Source organism: Suillus discolor (assembly GCF_016758755.1).
Source record: "Suillus discolor strain FC423 chromosome Unknown F5147scaffold_45, whole genome shotgun sequence".
NCBI classification, from domain to species: domain Eukaryota; kingdom Fungi; phylum Basidiomycota; class Agaricomycetes; order Boletales; family Suillaceae; genus Suillus; species Suillus discolor.
The window spans coordinates 41,418-67,235 of NW_024541292.1; the positions used below are offsets into that span (position 1 = coordinate 41,418).

Sequence of the window (25,818 nt, forward strand, 5' to 3'; positions counted from 1 at the left end):
TCTCGTTCCATGAGTGACATGGCCCAGCATGATAACATGTCACTGTCAAGAGATAAGGGACATTTTTACCAAGTGTCGCATGTCTTTCCGCAGGCCTGAGGCTCTTTCTCAGATGACCAGGACACGACACGACTTAGTAACCAAGCGCCCATGCCCTTATCTCCAACTTGACCGATATATATAAGTACACATGGCGTAAAAGAAGCGTAAGAACCCCGTGTCGTATCCGAAGATGTCGATCAGCTCGGAGAAGCAGGCGGAAGTCAGCGTCAACACTACTGGCAGCATCAAGGGCTACCGTGACTCTACTCCGCCCCGCAATGCAGACGATACACTACTCGCTGAGCTTGGCTACAAAGCCGAATTCAAGCGCGAGTTCTCGGTCAGTGACACTCCTTTACAAGTTGCCGCCCATATGGAAGCAAACATAATTCCGTCCAGATGATCGAGACAATTGCTTTTGCCTTTTCAATCATGGGTGTGGTGGCCTCTGTATCATCGACATTCTCATTTCCATTGGTCTCAGGTGTGTGCCTACCCTTCAATATCAGCCACGTGTGACACCGAGGTCCGCAGGTGGTCACGTTGGAATGGTCTGGGGATGGCTGATTCCCTGTTTCTTTGTGATGGCGGTGGCATCTTCAATGGCGGAGCTGGTATCATCAATGCCGTAAATACTTTTGTCACCTTCCAGAATACTGTGACTTGGGACCTTAGTTTTCGCCTAGGACTTCCGCCGGCCTTTATTACTTTTCCGCTAAACTCGCACCTCCGAAATACTCTGCATTAGCGAGCTGGATCACAGGTTGGGGAAACATTTTGTCAAATAGACACTTATCTCATCATGGGCTTTCCAGGATGGGCCAATATCACGGGCCAAGTCACTCTCGTGTGTTCCATCGACTTTACATGGTTCGTTAAGCAGTACTATATACTTCCTGTGACTTACTTTGTGTAGTGCACAGATGATCACTACCGCGATTGCGGTGAGCTCTGATGGAGCAACGATATTGAGCTCTGGTGCCACATACGGCATCTTACTGGCCATTCTATTTGCCCATGGCCTAGTATGCTCTGCTGCCACGAATGTATTGGCCCGCTTAAATCTGTTTTACGTGATTGTTAACGGCAAGTATTGGTTTACACGGGGTGTATGAACGTCTAGATCCCATTTTCTTCCAACAGTTGGTACCACTATAGCCGCCATCATTGCATTACTTGTCTGTTCTGGTGATAACAAAGTATCTACACAAGATGCCTTCACTATGTTCGAGAACAACACAGGATGGAGCAACAGTGAGCACTGGCCTGTAATCTGATGCCACTGACCGACCGCGTGTACAGATGGATGGGCTTTCCTTCTTGCTTTCACGGCTCCAATGTGGACGCTCACGGGCTGTGCGTGGGCAGATGTCATCTGCGGATGTACCATTGACTTCATAGAACTCCAGATGACTCCGCTGCGCACATCGCTGAAGAGGTAGCCGGTGCTCAGCGTACAGCACCCATTGCAGTCCTCGTGGGTGTGTTCGGGACGCAAGTACTGGGCTGGCTTCTCTTTATCGCGTGCTCCTTTGCAACGGCTTCAGTGGCCGACTTGTTGTCTGGTGCCTTACCACTTCCCATGGGCCAGCTCTTTTTGGATGTACTTGGAAAAAGAGGGATGCTGGCAATATGGAGTCTTATCATTGTTGTCCAGGTACGCTGAAGATTATCATTATTTGTTTTCGCATGAATAATAGGTTGATCAGTTCGTGACGGGAGCTGCACAAGGAGTCGATGCATCTCGTGTCGTTTTTGCTTTTGCGAGAGATAACGCTCTTCCCGGCTCTCGTTGGTGGAAGCGGATCAATCGGCGCACGCAAACTCCTGTAAATGCTGTCTGGTTGGTAATGACTGGTGCCGCCGTTTGTGGCTTGTTAGGTTTCTCCGCCGCCGCACTTTCATCTCTTGCAGGGTATGTTGGATTTCACTTCGTCAAGTCCATATCCTTAGGACTTATCCACATCCCAGGGCCTCCGTCATCGGCTTGTACGTGTCTTATGCAACACCTATCTTCCTTCGTATCACATCGGGCCGTGATAAGCTGGTCCCTGGCACATTCAGCCTGGGAAGGTGGTATATACCTATTGGGATCATAGCGGTTGCATGGGTATCATTCATTGTTGTTTTATTACTCTTTCCCCCAACACAAACAACCACCCCGGCGGGGATGAGTACGTATATCGAATGATTCTGATAGCCTTGATTCGGTTGCTGACAAGATGGTACAGACTACGCTGTCGTGATTATCATGGGCGTTTTCATCTTTGCGTCTATCTCTTGGATCTTTTCAGCGCACAAGTGGTTCCATGGCCCGATCAAGAATATTGATGATCCCAGATCGTCTTCAGAGGGGAAAGAGCTTTGAAGGGTGATATTTGGTCTGTTGTCCAAGCACATTTGTAGATGCTAGTGGCGTAGATGCAATCAAATATGGTGCTCTAAATATGGTGCGCTCCACCTGTGGAAGACTACTAAGTTGAAACAGAGAAGCAATGCAGTACTTCCTGCGCTTGTCTAACGTATTTCTATGCTGTCACAAATCAAGAATATAGGGTTACCAGCGTCCGATGAACGGGCCATCGACTCGGAATCCTGCGTTATCCGGTATACACACTGATTAGATTCAGAACTGTTAGCCTTCTGCTTGAGACTGAGGTATTACGCGTGCACGCGGCATGTGTATAATGCAAATTTTGTGTTACCTCCATTTTCTTCTTGACGTGTCTCCCAGCAGGGTCCAGGCCCCTATGTAAGTACACAAAAAAGCAATAGTGACGTTTTTAAGCCCGCGCGGTCAGCATGGCCAGTATGTAATATTATGCAACACGTATCGACCAACTCTTCTTCGCATCCATCATGACACATGAAGCATAATACATCGAAGTATGGCGAAATAATGATGACTAGGGGTGCCCTGTCATAGAGCGTCATCCTGCCCCGGTTCAAGATTCTATTATAGATCAAGTACGTTAGCATACGACGTAAAAGAACATGGGGCACGGTAATATACCGAACGTACGCAGGAATGATTCTGGATGCTTGTATAATTAATGTAGCGGAGGAACAACTTTTTCCTTCTATGATGTACAAGAGCCTGCCTGTGGGAGACTAACTACTAGTAGTAAATGTCAAAGTTGGATTTCCAAACCGCGCTGAATCCTAACCTTCCTGTTCGGGGGAGCGAGCTGCTGATCCTTTGAAAACCATGTACAATAGGGACAATCACTCGATGGCAAGCAGCATGTGCTAGATATTTTACATGACTGTGATTGAATATCTAAATTCTGAAACAACGATGTCGTACACTGCGAACGCAAATAGTGACTACTCTGCGGCCAACGGCATTTGATACAGGACTAAACTCATAATGCATAGATGGAATCTCCAATAGTAAAGGAGGAAATGAATACCAAGAAATTCGTTTTACTGCCGAGAGAAAACCAGCTAACTTGATCTGAGGTAAAATGAATCTTCTCGCTTAATTCGCGACTTTACCCAAGGGGGTTTTGGCCATGACGCTAATGACCTCGAAAAGTACCTGGGAAGCTAGGGTTGAAAACAATTCGGAAGTTTGATATTCATGACGTACATCGGCTGCGGCCATGGTCGTAAGCTCTGCATTCGTATCATATGCAGGAGCAACTTCAACAATATCGGCCGAAACAATGTGGAGACCATCCAAGCCTCTGATGATAGTGCGTAACTCGCGTGTAGACCAGCCTTGAGGTAATTGAGTTTATCATCTAAAAATGACGTACGAACTTACCACCGGTTTCTGGGGTGCCCGTCGCAGGAGCGAATGCGGGATCGATGGAATCAATCTATAATAAGTTAATTGAATGCTCCACAGCGATATGAAATTCCAACATACGTCAATGGACAAATAAACGGGTCGATCGCCGACGGTCTCCCGAATCCTTTTGATAATACCATCAGTGCCTACGAGATGTTCAGATAATGAATAATGATAAATCCTCGGCCTCGTTCACCTATGGTGTCGATCTCACGGGCTTCGATTCGTCGGAAGCCAGAGGCGTCGTCATTCGCATAATCGGCTGGTCCTGATAGCGTGGTCCGGATAGCACCATGCTAGATGAAGTTCAAAGATAAACTAGGATCAAAGCATTCGGTGATAGATGTTGGAAGGTAAAGAAATAAGATACTTGCAATAGAGCTTCCATTCTTAATCAGACCCTCCTGACTAGCCCAGTAAAAGTATGTGCCGTGGTTGATAGCGGCCTGGTCGGAAGGGGCGCCTCCAAATACAGAAGGTTTCCAGGTATCTAAATGGGAGTCGAAGTGGATGACAGAAATTGGGCCATATGCAGAGTGAATAGACCTGGGTGCGTAGCATTGAGTAACAGTCGCAAATCACCCGCTAGAAGCGAAACGAACCTAAGCAAAGGCAGAACAATCGTGTGGTCACCACCAAGTGTGACTACCCGTGGATGATTCTTTCCGTCGACCGAAATTGGAACGAGGGGCTTGCCGGTGAGAGCATCGTTGCCAAGTGGAGAAAAAGCAGGTCGGTGAAGGAGCTCCTTGTGCCCGCCTTCAATTTGCTGTATGGCGAACTTGTTGTCGTAGGGAGTGACTGGGATGTCACCGCAATCTACAATTTTGAGTCCAGAATGGAATGGGTTGACCTCGAGGGGAACATTGTATCCTCCATACAATGTCAACCGGCGGGATCCGGCACGAATACCAGCAGGCCCGAACCGGGCACCAGGGCGGTAGGATGTTCCGGTATCCTATGCAGAACACTAGAATAAACCTTTTGAATAAACGAAGATGCAATAACGTACAAAAGGTGCGCCGATAAATGCGATATCAAAGGTAGTATCTCGGTCCTTGCCAAGACATTGCACCCATGGTAGCTTCGCAAATGTGGTAATTCCAGAAAAAATAGAGTCCGCGGTTACTACATCGCGGGTGCCGGTGAGCGCAGTCAATAGGAGGAGGGTTTAGTGTATACCTTCATTATCGCCTGGATACACGGCCTGGTAGGGGTATTTGACATAATTCAGAGGAATTTGGTCTTCGTGGTGATGGTCATGGGCGAAGCCTACGGCAGCGAACACCAAAGCGAACAGAGCAACAGCTTGTGATTTCATCTCGGGGGAAAATTCTAGAGGGTAGAATCTGATGAGTTTCAATGAGCGTTAGGCTACTTAAAAAGCTTTTCTGACGGGAAAATTTTCGTATCTCATGACCGCTACCACGCCACGAGTATCACAAAAGATGGTGATTCTGTCTTGATAACATCACAGGTACAAGACGCTTTCCGCCATGAGGCCTGAAAACGCAAGGCCCCATCTGCCAGATGAAGCTTATCAGGGATAGTGAAATGGAAATGAGTCGGAAAATTCGGCTCACAAAAATACTCCACACGAGGTAGGATCAAACACGATGCAAGCCTCATTTTGAGAAGGATGCATGCTGTTCCAGAGGGTTTCGGAAGGGAATCGGCATGGGACAATCCGAGGTTCCGTTATATAGTCCGTTGCATCGGAATCAGCTATAAAGACTGTGGAATTGGTAACGGCCATTCACTAAGTCTCGCATCATGTCACGTACTAGATCCATGCATGAAACAGCACCCCTCCTCCACAACGCTCAACGCGCACAGCAACCGAATGAGCATTCCATTCAGAATTTTCCCGAAGTGGCAGGAGAGAACCAAACAATCGGGCCTCGCCTTCTGGCCTCCCTTGTCATCGATTCAATTCCTGGTAGGCTGGATTTCGTCAGCTTCAAGAAGCATGCACTAACAACCGATGTCAATCAGTCATATTGTCGTACATCTTACAGAATTCTATCCAGACAGTGTCGATCGTGATCACAGGCCGTCTAGGCCCAGAAGAACTTTCTGCGGCGGCATTTTCGATGATGCTGGCCTACGTTACTGGCGAGTAGCCCCATTGATTATCTTTTGCGAGGATGATCCCACGTCCTGTAGGCTGGTGCATTGCACTGGGAGGGGGATCAGCCCTTGATACCTTAGGCTCTCAGGCATTTACAGGAGGAAGTCGTTCCACCGATCTGGCTGTGCATTTCCAGCGTTGTGTAGTGTTACTCTGGATTCTTCTGATTCCCGTCGGCGTGCTCTGGGCATTCATGGAACCTGCCTTGTTGGCTCTCAAAGAGCCCCCTCGCCTTTGCAAGGATGTGCAAGCTATTCTGAGGATCTTGGTTTTCGGTGCGCCTGGGTACATTGCCTTCGAGTCCCTCAAGAAATACCTGCAATGCCAAGGTCAGTTGTATGCCGAGTATTCGTCCGTCGACTTACAAAATATGCAGGAATTATGAAGGCTGCTACTTGGGTACTGATCATAGTATCGCCAATCAATATCGCCCTCAACATTTTTCTTGTTCACTATACTTCATTGGGTATGCTCGGCTGCCCTGTCGCGCTTTCCATAACATACTGGTGTGCGTTCTTCCTCTTGATTGCAATGACATCGATCTCTTCCGTGCACAAACAAAACGCTACGTGGGGCGGCTTTCAACCCAAGGCTGTCTTCAACATCGAGAGCTGCATCGAGTTCCTCAAATTGGCACTCCCGGGTATCTTAATGGTAGGCACAGAATGGTGAGCCGCGACTGTCCCCAACTCAGGTATCCCACTTACTGTGAATAGGGCTGCATTTGAAATAGTAGCCCTTGCAGCAGGCCGGCTCGGAAAGCTTCCGCTGGCAGCACAGTCTGTTATCATGACTACCGACCAAAGTATGGAATTCACTAATACACCTCATAATGTATTAACCGCATCCATAGTCATAAGCACGCTGCCTTTTGGGTTCGGTCAGTGTCCAACGCAACGGACAATTCGTGCAGCTAACATCTCACCAGGGGTCGTCGCCTCAAATCGCATTGGAAACTTGATCGGGGCACGAACGGCCATCGGCGCCAGGAACGCAGCCCATGCTATTGCCTTGATTAGCGTCATCATTGGCTTTGTAGTGATGGTCATCATGTTAGCAGTCAGAAACGTACGTCAACAATTGTCTCGCTATGTGCTTTTTACCAAATGGCAGATAGAAATTTGGCTATATCTTCAGCGACGATGAGGATGTCGTCCAGCTTGTCAGTAGAGTAATGCCTCTAGTCGCTTCATTTCAAGTGAGTACATCTCTATGCGCGATATCTACAAATTGAGAAAGTACCGTGAGATCGCCGACGCTCTGGCAAACTCCTGCGGTGGTGTCCTTCGCGGTCAAGGTGGGCAAGCATTTGATGTGAAATGGGAAGCTCACCTATCAGTGCTTTCAGGCAAACAACACCTTGGCGCCATGTTTAACCTTGTTGCATACTACATTCTTGCATTGCCGATCGGAATCACCCTCGCATTCAAGACTGGTCTTGGCCTGCAGGGACTCTGGATCGGTGCGCATCCCGTGCCTTTTGCGAAATCACTACTCATCCTCATTCAGGTCAAGTCATCGGCCTATTCACAGTAGGCCTATCTGAATATGGTGTGGTATGGCTCGGAACAAACTGGGACCGAGAGGTACAAAAAGGAATCAAGAGGAACGCCGAAGAAGCAAAGCGAAGGGTGTTGGCTGAACGGATACGCCAGGAAGACGGTCTAACGAATTAACCTGAGAGACTTCACAGGAGGTGAAGGATTGATAAAGAACGCGTGTTGAGATACAAACTTGGGATTCAAACTTCAATGGAAGTGACGATCGCTCATCCTATATCTGCAGGAAATGGGAGTTATGCAGAATATAGAATATGAATCATAATCAAATATTTTTTCTGTCCGTTAGCACGCGCATGGCTTCCCCTCCCATCAAGAAACTGGCCAGAATATGAGGATATCGACCTCTGGCGAACACCGTGTGAGATTGATGATATGTCCGCGGGTGACTCCAAACACGTTGGAGTAGAAGATGCCAATCACTTTACGTTGATCCAAGGAAATTACAGTTCATCCCTGACAGATTGTTCTGGTGACGTTTGGAGGATGTCTGCTGACCCATCCAATATGGACCTAAAAAACTTGGTCAACGGCTCGTACTTGGTCATCCCTAAGTAGTCATGTTTATCAAGTAATCAAAGCTGTGTACGTAAAACACGCACCTTCATACAAAATTGGCACGCTGGATCCTGGTAGATACACGATGACCTTTGATGTCTTGCCCTCCACAGTCGCTGGGAACCCTAACGATACCGCAAATGCGCCATTTGGGTCTGTATGATGGCCAAACGCCATCTTCTTCCCGTAATTATTCGCAAGGACCTGCCAGAGCAGCGGAAACTTCTTGTCCTTGTTCAAGAGGATGACACGTGGGAGGTCGCTCGTCTGTGAGGGATGCGCGGGTCATATGAGGCCAAGAGACAGGATATTTGAGAGCCGAACCTTGTCCAACCACGCTGGGATGTCGTGGATATGCGGGAGAGCTTTCACGTTGTTGGGTACGGAGCGCGAGGCCCAGCGGATGAACTTGCCAGAAGTACGTTCGTTGGAGTCGTATGGCTCAGGCTCGGTCCGGCCACCACGAGGGAAGACTTTGAGGGTTGGGAACCCTTGAACACCCTGAACGAGTGTCTGAAATGACTGCACCAAGGGGTAATTGCGATGCGCACCTGTTCCGCGCACAACCGCTTGTTCAACTCGGCATCGCAGTCTACTGCATAAAACGGAATGAGTGGACTCAAATTCTGAGCAGCCTTGCTATACTCGGGAGCCATCCGTTGGCAGTGCTGGTGTGCTTGTTTGTCAGTTGAAACGAAACCATGGTTCTGGAACTCACCCCGCACCATGGGGCGACAAACGCAACCACACTCGTCCTCTGAAGTGGTTGGAATGAGAATTTAATTAAGGGCAGAATCAAAGCCGCCTACATTGCTCTTCATAACTTTACGAAAACCTTTTGGGTCTAGCATCTTGACCTTGGTGTCAGGAGGAAATATGGCTGCAGACACTATTGTGGGCAATAACACCAGGAGCGTGGTTAGAGAAAACAGAAGCATTGCAACAAAGGCCGGCAGGGACTAGTAAGTAAACAAGTAGACGAGCCAGCCAGAAGGTGTATCGAGTCGAAGTAGATCCAGTGTGGAATTACTGCTAAATATGCCATAACCGCGCTCAGAAACGTATACAAGACGTGCTGACGTGGCGTTCGGAATTTTGCATGACCCGTTGTACGTATACAACTCTTGAATCACGTCAGACTGGCACGACTAGTAGGGCTGCTTGGAATCTCAATACTGTTACTATATGTAATAACACGTATGTATGTCTGTGTTACTGTATTCAGTGAGTGAACGAAGGTAGCGGTGGAGCGGGGCGTCCGCATCAGACCTAGGCAGGTCCGGGCACAGTAGCAGGTGTCCTGGCGCGGTGGCAGGGGTCCTGGCTCGTAGAGCTGTCCTCGATAGGTAGCTATAGAGGTCTGGCCTTAGTTCCCTTGCAGTCCTTCCCCTTACAGCGGCTCGTTCAAGTTCTCCTGGTGGCAAAAATGACTTGGGTATACATCCTACCACCGCCCAGTGGATGCTTATTGTCCCAAGTTCTATCTCACTCTAGATTTTGTCATATTCAATATTCAGCTCGGTAGTATCCCTGAGTGACGAGCACGCACATACGGCTAGGGCGAGGGTCATGTCATGGTCATCGGCATCAGACGTGCCATCATCGTCCCCGCCAAAAAAGCTGACAACGACCATATGGGGCGATCTGCACGTTCCTCGGTGTACGGAAAAATCATCACCGCACCCACCGGGTGGGAAGAGTGCAGGTCCATGAAGGGTTGATACTCGAAGTAATGTTGATGGGGATGTGCCCAGTGCGTACCAACTAGCATCTGGTTAGAAATGGAGGCTTACGCGGGAAGTCAAGCCAAGCAGAGATGGCCGCCGCGAATAATGATAACATCCGGGTTCATGAAGTTAGGCAAAAGTACCAAGTACCGATCTGTCATAGTCCTAACACACCTCGATGATCGGCAGCCCAGCCGCTGCGAGGGACAGTAAATGTTCAATGCCATGAGGGAACACTTCTAAACCCTTCGACAATTGACCAGAGTTGAATGATGGATGTCAAGACAAGAATGTCAATAACACTCTAAGCTAGATCTAAGAGGTCCGGCAGTATGTCTCCTTGAAATCTACTTCGGGAAACCAAATAAACTAAATCAATACCATCACGAAAGTAGGAATAAATAAAAGCAAAATCCTCTGCTCTTTGTAGGACATCAGACAGCCGTTGACTTCACCGAAAATTACACACTACCATTGATAGTCGATATATGCGCGCGCTCCTGGAAAGCGATCGAGGATATGGCGGTTACTGCGTCAGAATCGGACACGAGCTTAGCATGATATTCTCGAACGCCAAGGATCAGGCGTGGTCCCAGCACAGACATCTGCACGACCATCAGAATCTGAACCAAACCAGAATAAATCTGAATTTCTAGGTAAGATAGATTCTATAGAGATGATGAACCGTGGTTGTATGCAGAGGTAGATGAAAGATTGACATACTGTTGAGAATGTTTGAGGCAAACTAGCAATTAACTGGAAGCAAAAAGCAGCAACGAAGCTACCATGTCCGACCCTTCAGTGGAAACAAGGAACATTAATCACAATATAATCTTACCTCGCAGAGTAAACCACGTGACTTTCCATCAACACGTTAAAACAGTCCCCGATCATCCCTCCCGCTGAATGTCGTCGCAGTTCACGGAGGTGTTTTACCGCTACCCAGACTGTGAGACACAGTGTGACGACCTCCCACACGGTGTAGAGTATCCAAGTAAGAGAAATCAGAAGTACGATATCTTTCGCGGAGTTAATCAAGCACAGATCAGCGCCAAAGGCAATGAGTTCCTCTGGTATTCATCAATGAGCCCCATGCACGTTTGTTTTCATCCATAATTAAGCGTACCCCCTGAACTATGCATCGTTGTCATTGCGGCCACCACTCCATCGAAAATGTTGTTAGCCAGGAAGGTGACAATGAGAAATATGAGGATCTTTCTGGATCGTTGATACATGGCATGTAACCGAATAATGATGATGACTTGCAACATGTTTCAGTCAAATCAATATCACTGAGGTCTCACAAGTGCCAAGCTCACCTGACAGCATTGCAACTACTAAAACAACCGTCCAACTCTCTGCGACGTATATAATCAAGCCTGACGAACACAGTCAGTGACCAACCTCGAATAGCACACACACCAAACAGACTCACATCTGTAGTCATATAGCGTGGCATTAGTGAACCAAGAAGTCAGCAAAGAACCACACCCACTGCTACAGGGTATTGTGGTCAATTGAAAGGGAATAACGACATATCTGTGCAGAAAACTCACTGTGTCTGTCAGCGAGATGGTCAGAACAATGTCTGTATACCGTTGATCAGAAAACGGAAAGACAGTGGATGTACTAAGGAGACGTACTCAGGATACTCAGGCTAATTATGAGGGATAGATGATCAACACAACACTGATTGTTTAGCTTTCCGAACATACGCAGCATATAAGATTCCAAGGTAGCGCACCTAGGATGCTTTCAAGTCAGTACAACATGGCGACCGCGACAGACAAACTACACACACTGAGATACAGAACTGTCATTAGCGACCAGCGTCGTTTCTGTAATTAATTATTCCATGGTTGTTCCTCGTACATGGGACCCTACTCACCCAGATCAGTTCAACCTACAAAACCATTTTAGCAAGATGGCTGTTCCAGTCATAGCATTAACATACCTCTTGTCCGAATGTAAGTGCTTAAAATACTTGTAAGATATCAGTCCTTCAATATTATCATGCTCACCCCAATCATACGTCACTCCAATAAAGGCGGCAACTATGAAACCGCCGTCAAAGGTTAGATTGAGACTCATCAGCCCTCAACTTCAACATCCGACTACTCTCTACGAACCTATAAAATAACTGGCAAGACGATCCGCTTTGATGATAGGCCACAAAGCGGGATCATTGATTGAGATCGTTATGGTCATATTGGTGGATAATGAAGCGAACTTGATAGATGCATAACAATAACATATGTTCGTGTTATATATACGCACACCGCTATCCAAGTCAATGCTTCAAGTTGAAAATAGAAATGAGATCAAGGGATATCGGTGCAATCCAGAGTCCACATACTAAATGTTTCAGGTGCAACTAGAGAGGTTGGGCTGTGCTTAGACTGTCAACTCTTCGCAAGCAGACGAGTTCGAGATTCGGAGGTACAACAACAACGCGAGAACGCTACTAGTAACTAGTAGTATAGCACGGCTATACCCGCGGATCCGAAGATCAATACCATACCCGGGTACCGTGACAGGTGTTACCCGTACTACCGCGGTGTTACATTTACCCGCGGGTACACAAACAAGAAATAGTAACACAGGTCTAATAACCTCACCCAACACTCTCGTCCTCTTAATCAAGGTTCATGTAGACGCATGAGCAGTAACTTGGTTCACGTACTTAGATCAGCTTTGTCATCCTCAGGCTGTTCGGTGCATCATTTTCATCAACATTGACATATGACCACGGGTAGCAAATCTCTACGCCGTACCTGTGCTATACCGTATACCGGAAGAGCTCAGTAGTTCAAGAACGTTCAAGCTCAAGTTGTTCCGAGGTGTTCACATGGGACACGACGATACGAACGGTAAATTAGCTAATTAATGGTACCGGAGAAGTAACGCGAGTATAGGTGTCTCTAATATTAATGTTGAGCAACTTGCGACTGGGTCTTGTGTAGTCTATTTTGTTCTATTTTCATTACATGTGTTATCAATGCTTGTCGGACATGTACGACGAGACGACAAAGAGGGTGAACGAAGATTGTAGCTCCAGATAAGGTCTATAATACTACAAGGCGTAGAGATACGATCTCTATGTCAGACACGCCGTTCTGAGGCCTCGAAGCTTTTCTGCATCTCATTCGCTGTGTATCATTCCCTCCTTCAAGCACCGATAGCCTTCCTTCTCGACATAGGTTTCGTCCGCTTGCGTTTCTTCCCCTGATTGAACGCATTCGCGATTTTCAAGTCGCGTCCGAGCACATCGTCCTTCTTCACTTCATAAATGCGGACCTAAAGGACAGTCAGCTAAATACCGCATTCCAATCACGTCGAGACGTACGATCCAGTTTTCTGATGTATATGCCTCCTCGAGGTAGTCCAAAGTTGGGCCCTGTATAGGCACATGCTGTCCTCGCACACGATCCATAGGCTGCTGACCACCAAACAGCTCCGCAAAGCGATAGTAGCTCATTTTGTACATCAGACTGTCACGCATCGCCGGGGATGCCTCGCTGTCTACACGGTACTCTCCGCGATTGAAGTAATTTGGCTCTTGGATCTCATCGGGCCAGACACCCTGCGCGATGCGTACCATCCAGAGGAACTTGTTGATGTCGTCGCCGCTGTATCCGATCAACCCACCGAAGATGATGAGCACGTAGCTGACATCGTGTTTGCGCAGGATGGGGTAGGCAATATCCTCGGGCGATGACATGGCTTTGCCCACTGTCGCAATGTGTGCTGTTGCATAAGTTAGCGTCAATTGAGGATGTTATATCATGGGAGAAACTCACTATTGTTCCAGGTATTGTTATCCACCAACGTCGGGCGATCCGCCATTCCTGCGATCTGGTAGCCATAGTCCCACCAACTCATGACAACTGCATCCTCTGCCGTGTTCTGCCTCAGCCAGTGGTACGCCTCCCTGAAATCATCAATGAGGTTCTTGCCTCCATCGGAGCTTGTCGAGCTCAACACGACGGATGGCGAGGAGTATGCGTTCGAAGTCACCCATGTGCAATGCACGACGAAGAAGAGAAGCAATCCGAGCGAGTTCAAAAGAACAACCAGGCGCGTGTCCATACCGAAGACGCCCCTTTCGGTAGTAGTGGCGGATTTGGCAGCTGCAGCAGAGGAAGTAACGTTGGAGACAAGTTCACTTAAGACACCGCCTGCGGATGCAGCAGCTTCCTTTTCTTTCTCCTTGTTCTTTTTCGTCTTCTTGCTGGTAGCGGGTGTAGCGGGTCTCGAGGCAGATGCTGTCCCAGTGGAGTGAGTAGTCGAGGTCTCACTCTTGTCGTCTTCAACACTGGGTTCGGTAGGGTCCAGATACGTATCCATGAGGGAGGAGAGTGCTACAGCGGCAGACACACAGACAACCGGGGTGAGGGTAAGCATCAGACGCACCATCACGCCTGCAAAGTAGCTGGCAACGACTGCGTAGATGATCACGAAGATGTGCTCGTCCCTCAGTGTACGGAAACACATCACGACGCCCGCAGGGAAAAGGAAAATCAGGAAATGCAAGTCCATGAAGAACGAAGGCCATGCGGTAGGCTGGTGCTCAGATACTGAAGCAATGATAGGGATGTACCTGTGTGTCTGGTCAGTGATAGAAGGTTGTGCACAGGTATCTTCTCATACTTCTTGGCATAGCCGGTGTCCCACAGGGAGTAGAATCGCCCAGTCCAGGGGGCAATCCAGCCCTTATAAGTAAGGCCAACAATTCCAAAGAAGCCGATCAAGCCAAGAGAGATGACCGCAGCAAGGAGTAATTCCTGGAACTGCTTTGAAGACACGTGTGCGCGAACAAGTTGCCCGAAAGCAACGATCTGCAATAGGCCGAATACACCTGCAAAGGTGTTCAAAATAATACGAGAAATGGGAATGATGAACGTACCAAGCGCAGCCATGTGTTCGCTAGTGCGAACAGGCTGGAAGCCAACGAAGGGGACCTGCATACTGGACAAGGTGCCGATCGCATACCATGACGAATACGCAACATAAAGTCGACCCGTAAAACGACCCATCAACATTAGGACGAGCGCATGCAGAGGAATCATATTTGTGATGAATGCATACCCGCCTGTGGATTGTTGTCAGAATCAACTTGAAAAGTAGATGAATGACATCATACCCCATGCAGCCACCATGTAGAAGTAAAATACAGCAGCAATAGTGCCCCAAAATGCGCTTCCCTGCTTGAGCGCCTTGATCCATGCGAAAAAGGTAAACATAAGCAAGAATATAGCAATAGCCTCATTATCATACGAGCCGGCGACGGAACGCGAGATGTAACCCGGTACTATGCCGATGAACGCAGCTGCAAGAAGACCAGCACTTTCATCTTTCATTTCTTTCGTAAACCTGGTAAGTGATAATAAATTGACTGCAATAATGGAGTGCAGAACGCGCGCACATATACGTGGCCCAAGCAGTTAAGGCGCTAAATCCTGGAGCTAAGAGGACGCAAATGTTGCGAATATCGACCGGGAGATTGAGTGCATGGAGTAAGTTGTATATTACACCGCTAGTTGCCATAAGACCGGGATAGATAGTTCCACCAACTACACGTCCGAGGGGGGTACCATGCCGTTGGGTCGAACCAATTCCAAAATTCCTGGAAAACGCGACTTGTGAAGTGCTAGTTGAAGAGCCTGAATGTTCTGCTTACATAGAAACCTTGCGAGGCAAGAACCTTTGTTGCTCGACTGTAAAGGAGGCGCTGAGCACGCGAATAAGAACACAAAATTTACGTACTAGTTAAACCATGGATCGCTGTGAAGAGTTCATTGTGTGAGTCGACGCATGTTCAAATACGGTTGCACGCACAATTCATGGATAATACTCTCGAAATTGATAACAGCAAATAGACGAGAGGCAATAGCAGCGCCTGATATGAGGGCAAGTGCAATGATACGGAGGAGGGACGCGGTGTTGGCAACGGTGACGGGAGACAAGTCAGAAGGGAGTGGGTAGGCAGCCGGCATGGCCGCTAGTAATTATTGTCGACTGTCGTGGACTGTCTTTTAGCAACGTTGAATGAAGAGACCGAAATATGAGCTGAAACCCTCCAAGCAATATGGAAATGCGAAACCTTGGCGTTAACCGAAAGTCGACGTGTCCAATGAATGTAGACTTTGACCCCTCCGTGGAGGGTCACACGCACCTGGCAAGCCTATTACTATTAGTATTGCCGTAACTATCTACTACTCATCGTTGCCAATGACAGCCATTCATATGCTACCAGTACTGGTCACGGTGACTTGTGGCTTATACGCTGGTCCCATTAGCTCAAGGTATCCTCGGTGGAAATCTAACATGGATATAAGGCGGGACGAGTCGACGTAGCCAGCTTCTGATACCAGCACTGCTTTTTCCAATGACCGCCGCGGTCCAAGGAATTCCGAGTCATCGTGGTATACGCCATGTTGTTTATCTGCAGGAGAGATGCTGGTATATGGGCCCTAAATCTATTACCAGTGAAGTGGTGCCTGCAATGACCGGTGCCGCGAACCTAATAGTGCAGAGACAATCACCTCGAGATACGGCATACTCGTTGAGTCAGGGCTGGATTATGCCTGCTGGATCAAACGCTGGGGCAACGCGCTGGGAAACGCGCCCGGATCCAGCATTCACACCCGGGTCAAAACATCCTAGCATTTTGCTCTCGCCGGAGTTTAGTAATTCAGTATCACAAAACTACCCTCCACCTCGATAACAAACCACTGCCCTAATCAGCTTCGGTGCGTCATAAGGCAGTGACGATACCATTAGAATGCGCCATGTAAGTATTGATGGAATTTCTACAACAGTGCTAGTTCAACACGTGTCTCATCAACCTTCCATCTATGGCAGGCGTGCGGAAGCCTCGAGGCGCAGCATGCAGCCCTCATAAGCGGCTCCAGATGCAACGGCATTCTGCACTTTTCTTCCAGCTCTCTTCATCTTGTAGCTCTTCAATAGCAGAGCCACTACATTCACGTCCTGGTGACTGAATACATACCAAGCAACAACCACAGTCTAGCCTTACGGGTATATTCGTACCCTAATCCATTTCAGGTTACTCGCAGATCTATCAAATCATGCTCCCCATTACCGAATTCCAGTTTGCGTTCTGTGGGATCGCGACCTTTGCGGCCACCTTCGGCTACGCATGTGCTCGTAGAGCCTCCTCCCTGGGCGCTCAACCAAGGCACGTCGATGTCGAACCGTGAGTCACGCAACCCAGCCGAGTAGTAGTAATCCATAACGCGGACTCAGCGAGGAGAAGTCTCTCAAGCGTAAGCTCGATGAATCTGATGCCGAATCCGAGGAAGAACAGGAGAGACCCGTCAAAAGGAGCAGAACACCTCCCAACGACCACGAGGAGGAAGTAAGTTTTAATCGAAGACGATGTAATTGTCTTCATTTGTTGAGCAACTTCTGCTAGGAGTGGGAAGTTGTCATCCCACCTCCTTCATATCAAGAGGCCCAGAATGCGGCACCCCATCCTGAACCAGCTGTTCAACAAGAAGTGTCCACAGTTGCTCAAGTTGGGGCCGCGCAAGTCGAAGAAGTCGCTGCAAGCGCTAATGAGGTAAAGTTAAGATTCAATTTGATCGTGCACCAGGTGACTCAAATTAATCTTCTGCAGCCCGCTCCAGAAGCACACACTCCACCGGCTACCATTGTTAACGAAAATGCTCAGTCGGCCGAACCACAAACCGAGGAGGTTGAGTCACAACATAAGCAGAGTCCCGAGAATCAGTCTCAATCAGTGAGGACCAATGAGCCCAGTGAGCCCCGCCCCGTTACACCGCCACCACTGTCGGCTCCCAAACCAGTTACTCCTGGTCCGAATGTCACTGCATTCTCATCTTTCGCAAACACCAAATCCCCCTTCACCAAGTATTCCAACACTCCCTTCCCGTCATCTACGTCGGCGTTCACACCTGCTTGGCGATGCGGCGAATCTCGTACCCGAAACTTTCCCGTTGATAACGCACCTGTGCTGTGTCCGAACGATAATGCGATCTCGCCGTCTCCAAATGAAGTTGCTGAGACGTCTTCGGCCGGTGCTCTAGGTGACCGTGCACAGGCATCCACATCATCAAAAGTATCATCACGTGGGTCACCGCCTACAACGACCTGACAACTTCATTAATCTATGGTATCCCTAGTCGTAACCGGTGAAGAAGACGAATCCGTATCTTCCGAGCTCAAAGGTGTCAAAATCTTCATAAAGCGCGGACGCAAAGAATTCACAAATGGTAACTTTGGACATATCAAAGTCCTGACGCATGACGAACGAACGCGCTTGTGTAAGTATATCTTCCTTGCAAAATGTTGATATTGATCATGTGCGGTGTATCAGTATTCAGACGGGACCCCTTGGGCCAGGTGTCGATGAACGTAGCCTTGCGGTCTGCAGTGCGGTGCCATTATGATGCAGGTGAAAGTATTCTCCGAGTCGTGCTGATGGAGCAGGTCGCTGCTGAGGGGAAGGAACCGAAAGATGAGGTTGTGATCTATGCCCTCAAGGTAGGTAACATAACTTTGATCCAAGAACAATTCGGTTAATCAATCGACATGCAGCCGGGGCGTGCACCGAAGGCCGATTTCAAGGCCTTTGCTGAAACGCTCTGCGCAAACGAGTCTCTCAAAGTGGCATCATAATCCCTCCTTCCCCTTGGAGGTCATGGCAGATGTCATGTGCCATGCCGCAAGACGCTGGACGTCTTCATTAGGACGCAATATGCGTTCGGGCAGTAAGTTGTATGACAGTATGTCGACAACTTCGCCGCATGTGCAAAATGGGTTTGGTTGGTGAAAGACCTCGGCACGTCCAGACCACTGAACAGTTATGGATATCCCGACACTGTATATTGAATACACACTAAAGATTGTACGAATTTTTGCTCGTGTTGCGAACACAACACGTATTCTAGGCAAGTTTGTACGTCTACTCTATAGAATCATGACTCCAGTGCTAAGTTGTCGGAGACTCGAGAAGATCACAACTACGACATAGTCAGAATAGTGGCAGATCACAAACTTTTGCGCTCTCAGGAAAGGTGCTATGTGAATCTCTTGGAAAATGTGCCACTGATCATGGTCACTTCGATAAATAAAACTTACGTTTCGAGTGCTTAGTGCAGTAAAATGGTAATGCGTTGTGTGAGTGACCTGAGAGGTATCGGGTGCCATGGGTCATTTCAATATTCTGAGCTTCGTAGCCATGTTATGTTCTTGAGAGCTTAAGTTATCCTGAAAGATCACTTCAGAAGTATGGAAACTGAGTTCATCTGGATTCTGGAATGTCCATTTCCATTTCCATTTCCGCAGCTACACTTCCGAGAATATGCGATCGATCGAGGCCGTGTAAGGCAGGTTCTTATCTTATTCTACTGATCAGACCTTTCATATTCTGCTTAGAACGCGGCTTATACATGCGGGCGGGCGGGGCCGCCGATCATTATTAAACTGGCGAGCCACCGATATTCCCACTCCTGGGGCCCCATCGGAGTCAATATTTAGTGTTGGATAAGTCACAAATATAGAAATTATATTCGAAATTGGCGCAAATTGTAGCTATACTTCATCAGATTTTGTATAACACATTCAAATTCGGCTTGAACTGCTTAAGTTCAGCCAGCGCTAGACATTTGTGATTTCGAATGCGATTTTATATTAGATTTGTTACTTATTTGAGGTGTTGAAAGTGTCTGCCGCCCAAGCGTACACAGAGGTCACATGATGTGTTAGGTCACGGTTACGACTCTTGGGCTAACTTGAAGGCTGCCGCATCAGCATTCGAATGAGTTTCTTGCTGTTTCTCTTTGGCTTGCCTAGTGAGCGACTCGAAACCTAGTACGCAAGCTTTGAGCGGTGCCTCAGAAGTCTCTCCAGACTCTTCACTTTGCTTTCCTCGTTTGCCACACCATGACTCGCGGCTTCAAATCCCCTGCTGCTCAAGTACCACTGCCTAAAGTGTCATTTATTATCGTCCAGGATGATGATATCAACCAACCTGCTGGGGTGCACGACCTACAAGCTAGATCTTATGGATGTATGTAGTGTATATGCTTTGTCAAACTACTCGAGCCAACTCCTTTGCAGACAATGACTTCACTGAATTCCTGAGACCGGATCATTACATTCGGTACATCGGTGAGCATGTTCACGTGTAATAAACGATTTATTTGACACAAAATAGAGCCCCTTGAGAAAGACCTTGCCATTCAGGTAGAATATGACATGGACGACCAAGGTGGGCACTCCCTTACCCCTCCTTCGCTTTACCAATATATTAGAGCAGATCAGGAATGGCTTGACGCAGCGAACGTTGAAAGGAAGAAGGATCAACTGAATGCGGTCACGTACGAGACGTTTGAGATTATCATGGATCGCCTGGAGAAAGAGTACTTTGATTTGGTACGCCCCTCTGTACCATGTATAGACTCTTCTTACTTTGCCACTATGCAGACAAAGAATATACCCAAATCTGATTATGCCATGCCTTCTGAGGATTCGACTTGCGCCATTTGTGACGATTCCGAGGGAGAAAACAGTAATGCTATCGTATTTTGTGATGGCTGTAACCTCGCTGTTCATCAGGGTATTTCCCTCGAACTTTTGAACATATCACTTCACTCATGTACCAACAGACTGCTATGGAGTCCCGTACATACCTGAAGGCCAGTGGTTATGTCGCAAGTGCACCGTCTCCCCTGAGAATCTAGTGGTGAGGAGATTTTGAAAGGGCATGCATATTTCACTAACGGACCTTCAGTCATGCATACTTTGCCCCAACGAGGGGGGAGCGTTCAAACAAACAGTATTTGGTGACTGGGCCCATCTTCTGTGTGCTATTTGGATACCCGAGACGCGGGTGGCAAATGAGGTATTCATGGAACCTATCACTGGATCTGACAAAATTCCGAAGCAACGCTGGAAATTGGTAAGTTTTTTTTTCGTCTCATGTTTCTTTCGTTCATTGACACTCTATCCAGAAATGCTCAATATGTGGCATTCGCGAGGGTGCATGCATCCAATGTACAAAGAACTCATGCTTCCTGGCCTTCCACACAACCTGCGCTCGCAAGGAAAGGTTACTCATGCCAATGAAGAGCTCGCAGGGATCTGAGCCTGGTACGCTGGCATGCTATTGCGAGAAGCACCTTCCTGTATGCAATGCCGTCTCCCTTACATTGGAAATCACTCATCTTACTTTTTATATATAGAAAGAGCAGCAAGACGCTCGCCTGAAAGCTCTTGCACAAGACGGCCAGATGACTAGCCCCAATTCCAAGCTGTCCAAATCTGCTCGTGCATACGCCAAAACTTACAAGACCGGCCCACCGCTCGTGCCACACATCATTGTTGAACGCATCCTGAATTATATCACCAAGGTGAATGTGCGCAAGAAAAACGAATTTGTATATATGGTTTGTAAATATTGGAGCTTGAAGCGTGAAGCGAGGCGGGGGGCGCCGCTGTTGAAGAGACTGCATCTCGAACCATGGACAGCGTCAAACTCGGGGAAAGTACAGACGGAAGAAGAAAAGACTGTGAAACTAGAGGTTCGTTTTCCTTTCTGTTTCTTCTGCAATGGCTAATGTTCGTGCAGTACTTGAAAAAATTGCGCGGAGATCTGGAGTCTGTTCGTGAATTGACGCTACAAACTCGCAGACGGGAGAGCCGGAAGCTTGCACAGACTGAGAGCATCCAGAAAGTGCTCGAGATTGCACTCTTCCCTCACGAGGCACTACTCCGGCTTGCGTTTGAGAAGGTTCTTGCGTACGCGGTGCTCCAAGTCTTCAGATTGAAACGCTGACATTTCATAAGTCTTGACCGTCACAGTCTCTTCAAGCATCCGGTGTCAAGGACGGAGGTCCCCGACTACTATGATGTCGTGAAAACGCCCATGACCTGGGATGCGATCGATGGGAAGCTTGATCGTCACGAGTACTGGGACCTCGAGGGTTTCAAGGTGAGCTATGATTAGGCTAGTTTTACGCTTCCGTTTTTAACATCTCTCAGAGTGACATCGAGTTGGTACTGTCTAATGCAATCCTGTACAACAAGCCTGGTACATCTTTCTACAAGACCGCACAAAGAATACAAATAAGCAGTCAACCCATCCTTCAGGAACTCAATTCCCTTGCCTACAATCACTCACCCCTTACTCCCCCTGATCCTTCCGACTCCTTCGTTCTCTCCCAGGTGTCAATCGGAGACCTAGAACCTTTAATGGAAACACTCCAGCTACTGACGTCGACTCAAGACATTCAAGATAACACTAATCTTCTTCTTCATACCGATCCCATCTCATCACTATTCAGCTTTGAACTTCCGCTCGTGAAGCCCCCACCGCCTCCTGCCCCAGCTCCATCTCCGCCGCCTCCGAAGTCAAAGGTATCCAAAAAGAAGCGCACTCCCAAAACTGTTGAACCTGGTCCTCTGGACACCTCCCCAGGCTTCCGTGCCCCGCGAACTCGCCGAGCTCGTGCCGCAGCCGCAGCTTTCGAGGCTGAGGCTGGCTTTGAACCCGAACCTCAATCCACTGCCGAACCTGAGCTGGGAGTAATTGAGGGTGATCAGAAAGTAGCTTCTGAACCACCGAAGAAACGACGCCGGCAGAGTGCAATGCCTGGGCAAGCAGAAACGCCACCCATGGTCACAGATGTAGACAGTCAGGGATTATTCAAAATGTTTGATGCCGGATGGATTTTACCGTCGGGACAACGGAGGGGCGGACGCCAGCCAGTAGAAAGGGCTCCACTTCCACCAAAGAAAAAGAAGATTGGTAAGTCGATATCTTCTTTGCTGTTTTCTTAAACTGATCGTCGTAATGAAGATCGTGGGATGTCGAGGTTGTCTGTATTCAGCACAAACGCATCGGATAATCAGACTCTAGACGAGATTTTTGGACCCTCTGGCTTGTCTGTAGAAGAGAAAGCGGAGATGGATGTCAAATCTGGAGTAATGTCCGAGGCGGGTGCTGCTGCCACTGACATGGATGCGCAGGCAGAGTTAGACCATGCCATTAATGAAGAGATGGAGGTACCCATGGCTCTTGATATTCCAGAGAAGCACCAGGAGGAAGAACCGGAGAGGCAACTACTACCAGAACCAGAACCTCAACTGGAAGTTCAACCGGAGAGGCAGCTACTACTAGAACCCGAACCTCAATTGGAAGTTCAACTGGAAGTTCAACCGGAGAGGCAACTACTGCCAGAACCCGAACCTCAACCACTGGAAGTTCAACCGGAAGTTCAACCGGAGAGGCAACTACTGCCAGAACCCGAACCTCAACCAGAAGTTGAACCGCAGGTAATAATCCAGCCGAAGGTCACAGAGTTAGAAAGGGACAGGGAGGAGACACGATCAGAGTTAGAAGCGCGGATAGCCAAGATCCCCGTACGACCAAACACGAAGATCAATGTCGAAAATGGGAAAATTGTGGTGGAGGAGTTAGACACGCCCAAACTTCGGCGGGAAAAAGCAAGGCAGCGGAAAGCAGAAAAGGCCGCGGCCGCGGCAGCTGCAGCTGCAGCTGCCCAAGGCCTTCCGCCACCCAACACTGAGATCCCGAAAACCAACGTCGGGACCACTCAAGATGACGTATCCGATTTATCCTCTCTGAGCGAGCTGGACAGTGATTCTGATGAGAAGCCTACGACACGGGGCGAGGCGACTACATCCAATACCATACCCGACGTAAAGCTCGTCGGAACGCGTCAACTGCAACGCGCGCCAGCCAATCTCGTTACTACAGGGAAAGCGCTTGTTGTCCTTGAACCGGGAAAACAGTTAGAGTGTGGTACTCTTGGTAAGTCGACCGATATCTTCACAGATTTCTCATCTGACGATGGTTCCTTAACAGTTTGGGCTAAAGCAGGTCAGACCTCGATAAATGGAATTCGGCAGTCTACAGACTCTTACTGATATCACTTCATTAGATACGTATCCATGGTGGCCTGCAGTCGTTTGGGAACCGGATGACCCAGCGATTCCAGAAGACGTCAGGAAGAAGAGACCTCAAGATAATTCTCGTCACATCGTACAATTCTATGACCCCACAAGTTCATGGTACATCTCCGAAAATGAATAGTTGGATTTTGCTGATCATTTGAGCAGGACATGGGTCACCACTGGCCATATGTTGTTACTGGGTGAAGATAATGGTAAGTGCCAGTAACGTTGTGTGTGTGTTACTGCTGATTCTCTCATTAGCGGTCGATGCTTCTCTACTTTCGCCAACCTCGGTGGTCCAAAAGTGGAAAACACCCAGGATTAAGAAACAATGCCGGGAAGCTTTCGGGTGAGTCCTCTTCTCATTCTTCATATATTTGACGAGAACACGTTGCTTCCAGGCGCGCCCTGGCAGAGATGGAAACGGATGCAGATTTACTTGCTCATGAAACGGAGGATGTTGCGACTGAGGTCACAAGCGCTGGTTCTATGAAAGAGCAAGGTCCCACTGATGTTCACATGGCTATGCCAGTCGAGCAATCTGCTTCATGAACGGGGGCTTCTTTCTGTACTTTTGTGCAGACGAGTAACAGACTGGTCATCAGACATGAATATACTAATACAGAGACTGTACCAAGTCCCAACCCGTGATCCGGGCTCCACATTTTCTCAAAAAACTGCTGGGAAACACGTTGCTTTATGGGATGGCCAAGATTTTTTCTGGTGATCACGGTCGCACTGTTGGTAAAGCATAGTGAGACAGACACAAGAGATAGACGTGTAGGTACTTGCATAAACAGCTGTTTTGCACCTGTGGCGTGGTGAGGCCCAGGTGAACTAAAGAACGAGAACAGGATCATACCGAGAGCATTGCAAGAGCTTCGAAGTTCCGGACTTTCCACAGCCGTCAAAGCCGCATTTATTAAGAGAGCTTTCACAGTGTTGTTTCAGGCCACCTGCCAGGATCGTTGTCTCCCTTGTTTGGGGGTTGTCATTACCCTTCTCGGCGACGAACGGGAAACTCACGGATCATCCTCCAGTTGCTTGAGGCAACGCGTAATCTGTTGCTTTTGGTATTTCCTATTCCATTCACGCAGTTTTGGGAGAAGCGCTTGTTTGTCTTCCTCGCTGACGGAATTCGTACCCTGCAGGGCTAAGAGGGTCGAGAGAAACTGGCACATTTCTACGATGTGCACGGGATCTGCTGGAGCTGAAGACGCAGTGGCCATGCGATGCGCTTGAGTCTTACAAATCGACGTTTTGGCCGTGGTCAATAGAAACCTAGCGAAGTAAGGCCTGAAAACTGTGTGTGAATGGGGCGAAACAGGTAGTCGAAGAGGACTTGCAGGTAAGCAACGGCATTGAGCATTCTCATGGGTATATTGAATGCCGCATCTTGCGCATCGTAGGCGTCTACAAGGGCTGGGAGATATATGGCGCAAAATTCACTGACAGAAGCATGGTTTAGGGTTCAGCCAAGGAAAAGGGACAACCTTGGCTGCTAAACGCACGAATTGATCACGTTTTGGGATGGATTTCTTTGGAGCAAACCAAGCTGATGTGCAGATGAGAAACGGTGAGAACGATGGTGTTGCCAGTAGGATACGAACCTGTGATTCGAGAAACACTGAATTTGCCTGGTGATCGCCAGTCAATCCGCAGTACTCAGCCAGCGAATCTGCCGTGACGTTCAATAGCCCTTGCATACCAGCTTGCGTGCCAGACATCCAGCTCATCGTTATGATACCACTACGAAGACTAGAGTAGCTCGAGGGAGGGTCACTCGGTTCAAACCCAGGAACAACGTGTGCAATGAGGGCATAAGCAGGCCGCAATCATTATTTACGTAGTTCATCGATGATCAGTCTATAGTGCTGATCATAAGTAGTAAATCGGGACCTTACTGGAGAAATAAGGTTTAGTAATAGCCTGTTTCCAACTTCACGTACGCGCGTATATACGGCTTCTGATTAAATCACCATAGGAAATGAACGTTTGCAAGCAAACCGGTTTTTTTTTCCTGCCGTCAGATATCTATCA

The 25,818-nt window shown here is 48.2% G+C and overlaps 8 protein-coding genes across 8 annotated transcripts; 4 read left to right on the forward strand and 4 right to left on the reverse strand.

The window, feature by feature from the left end:
• The first annotated feature begins 16 nt into the window (after positions 1-16).
• Positions 17-2,488, forward strand: F5147DRAFT_706357 (amino acid/polyamine transporter I). Its single transcript, XM_041437984.1, has 12 exons — positions 17-382; positions 442-526; positions 577-670; positions 729-805; positions 858-912; positions 959-1,128; positions 1,186-1,296; positions 1,345-1,398; positions 1,452-1,699; positions 1,752-1,957; positions 2,014-2,216; positions 2,274-2,488. Exons 1-12 carry the CDS (start codon positions 233-235, stop codon positions 2,408-2,410), a joined length of 1,590 nt encoding a protein of 529 aa, XP_041290364.1. The 5' UTR covers positions 17-232; the 3' UTR covers positions 2,411-2,488.
• Positions 2,489-3,296: 808 nt separating this feature from the next.
• Positions 3,297-5,178, reverse strand: F5147DRAFT_706369 (arginase family-domain-containing protein). Its single transcript, XM_041437985.1, has 9 exons — positions 5,021-5,178; positions 4,851-4,966; positions 4,441-4,796; positions 4,213-4,384; positions 4,035-4,134; positions 3,917-3,984; positions 3,812-3,866; positions 3,635-3,765; positions 3,297-3,583 (listed from the first exon to the last, which is right to left on the reverse strand). Exons 1-9 carry the CDS (start codon positions 5,157-5,159, stop codon positions 3,524-3,526), a joined length of 1,197 nt encoding a protein of 398 aa, XP_041290365.1. The 5' UTR covers positions 5,160-5,178; the 3' UTR covers positions 3,297-3,523.
• Positions 5,179-5,629: 451 nt separating this feature from the next.
• Positions 5,630-7,645, forward strand: F5147DRAFT_580733 (MATE efflux family protein; the record flags this gene model as incomplete). The annotated part of the gene is made up of 11 exons (XM_041431562.1): positions 5,630-5,777; positions 5,834-5,957; positions 5,985-6,298; positions 6,346-6,637; positions 6,686-6,774; positions 6,823-6,849; positions 6,898-7,037; positions 7,087-7,167; positions 7,218-7,266; positions 7,318-7,431; positions 7,479-7,645. The coding sequence occupies 11 exons, from the start codon at positions 5,630-5,632 to the stop codon at positions 7,643-7,645; spliced, it is 1,545 nt and encodes a 514-aa protein (XP_041290366.1).
• Positions 7,646-7,971: 326 nt separating this feature from the next.
• On the reverse strand, positions 7,972-9,317 carry F5147DRAFT_809413 (thioredoxin-like protein; the record flags this gene model as incomplete). Its single annotated transcript, XM_041443416.1, has 6 exons — positions 8,896-9,317; positions 8,805-8,843; positions 8,638-8,754; positions 8,411-8,608; positions 8,131-8,353; positions 7,972-8,078 (listed from the first exon to the last, which is right to left on the reverse strand). The coding sequence occupies exons 1-6, from the start codon at positions 9,022-9,024 to the stop codon at positions 7,972-7,974; spliced, it is 813 nt and encodes a 270-aa protein (XP_041290367.1). The 5' UTR covers positions 9,025-9,317.
• A 3,454-nt stretch (positions 9,318-12,771) lies between these two features.
• On the reverse strand, positions 12,772-15,970 carry F5147DRAFT_706391 (glycosyltransferase family 66 protein). Its single transcript, XM_041437986.1, has 11 exons — positions 15,652-15,970; positions 15,580-15,597; positions 15,494-15,530; positions 15,408-15,439; positions 15,239-15,349; positions 14,957-15,186; positions 14,720-14,905; positions 14,464-14,671; positions 13,614-14,413; positions 13,160-13,560; positions 12,772-13,110 (listed from the first exon to the last, which is right to left on the reverse strand). The coding sequence occupies exons 1-11, from the start codon at positions 15,807-15,809 to the stop codon at positions 12,982-12,984; spliced, it is 2,310 nt and encodes a 769-aa protein (XP_041290368.1). The 5' UTR covers positions 15,810-15,970; the 3' UTR covers positions 12,772-12,981.
• Positions 15,971-16,755: 785 nt separating this feature from the next.
• On the forward strand, positions 16,756-18,845 carry F5147DRAFT_706395 (uncharacterized protein). Its single transcript, XM_041437987.1, has 7 exons — positions 16,756-17,032; positions 17,083-17,194; positions 17,252-17,398; positions 17,456-17,927; positions 17,982-18,122; positions 18,176-18,342; positions 18,397-18,845. Exons 1-7 carry the CDS (start codon positions 16,905-16,907, stop codon positions 18,475-18,477), a joined length of 1,248 nt encoding a protein of 415 aa, XP_041290369.1. The 5' UTR covers positions 16,756-16,904; the 3' UTR covers positions 18,478-18,845.
• Positions 18,846-19,743: 898 nt separating this feature from the next.
• Positions 19,744-24,330, forward strand: F5147DRAFT_580606 (PHD-zinc-finger like domain-containing protein; the record flags this gene model as incomplete). The annotated part of the gene is made up of 18 exons (XM_041431555.1): positions 19,744-19,870; positions 19,921-19,971; positions 20,018-20,071; positions 20,117-20,235; positions 20,287-20,419; positions 20,469-20,545; positions 20,594-20,761; positions 20,814-20,987; positions 21,045-21,383; positions 21,431-21,600; positions 21,649-21,793; positions 21,844-22,609; positions 22,661-22,745; positions 23,091-23,623; positions 23,766-23,895; positions 23,944-23,990; positions 24,040-24,127; positions 24,180-24,330. The coding sequence occupies 18 exons, from the start codon at positions 19,744-19,746 to the stop codon at positions 24,328-24,330; spliced, it is 3,357 nt and encodes a 1,118-aa protein (XP_041290370.1).
• Positions 24,331-24,359: 29 nt separating this feature from the next.
• On the reverse strand, positions 24,360-25,614 carry F5147DRAFT_283319 (uncharacterized protein). The gene is made up of 7 exons (XM_041429024.1): positions 25,389-25,614; positions 25,290-25,333; positions 25,125-25,226; positions 24,805-25,074; positions 24,641-24,754; positions 24,571-24,589; positions 24,360-24,516 (listed from the first exon to the last, which is right to left on the reverse strand). The coding sequence occupies exons 1-7, from the start codon at positions 25,512-25,514 to the stop codon at positions 24,448-24,450; spliced, it is 744 nt and encodes a 247-aa protein (XP_041290371.1). The 5' UTR covers positions 25,515-25,614; the 3' UTR covers positions 24,360-24,447.
• Between the last annotated feature and the right edge of the window lie 204 nt (positions 25,615-25,818).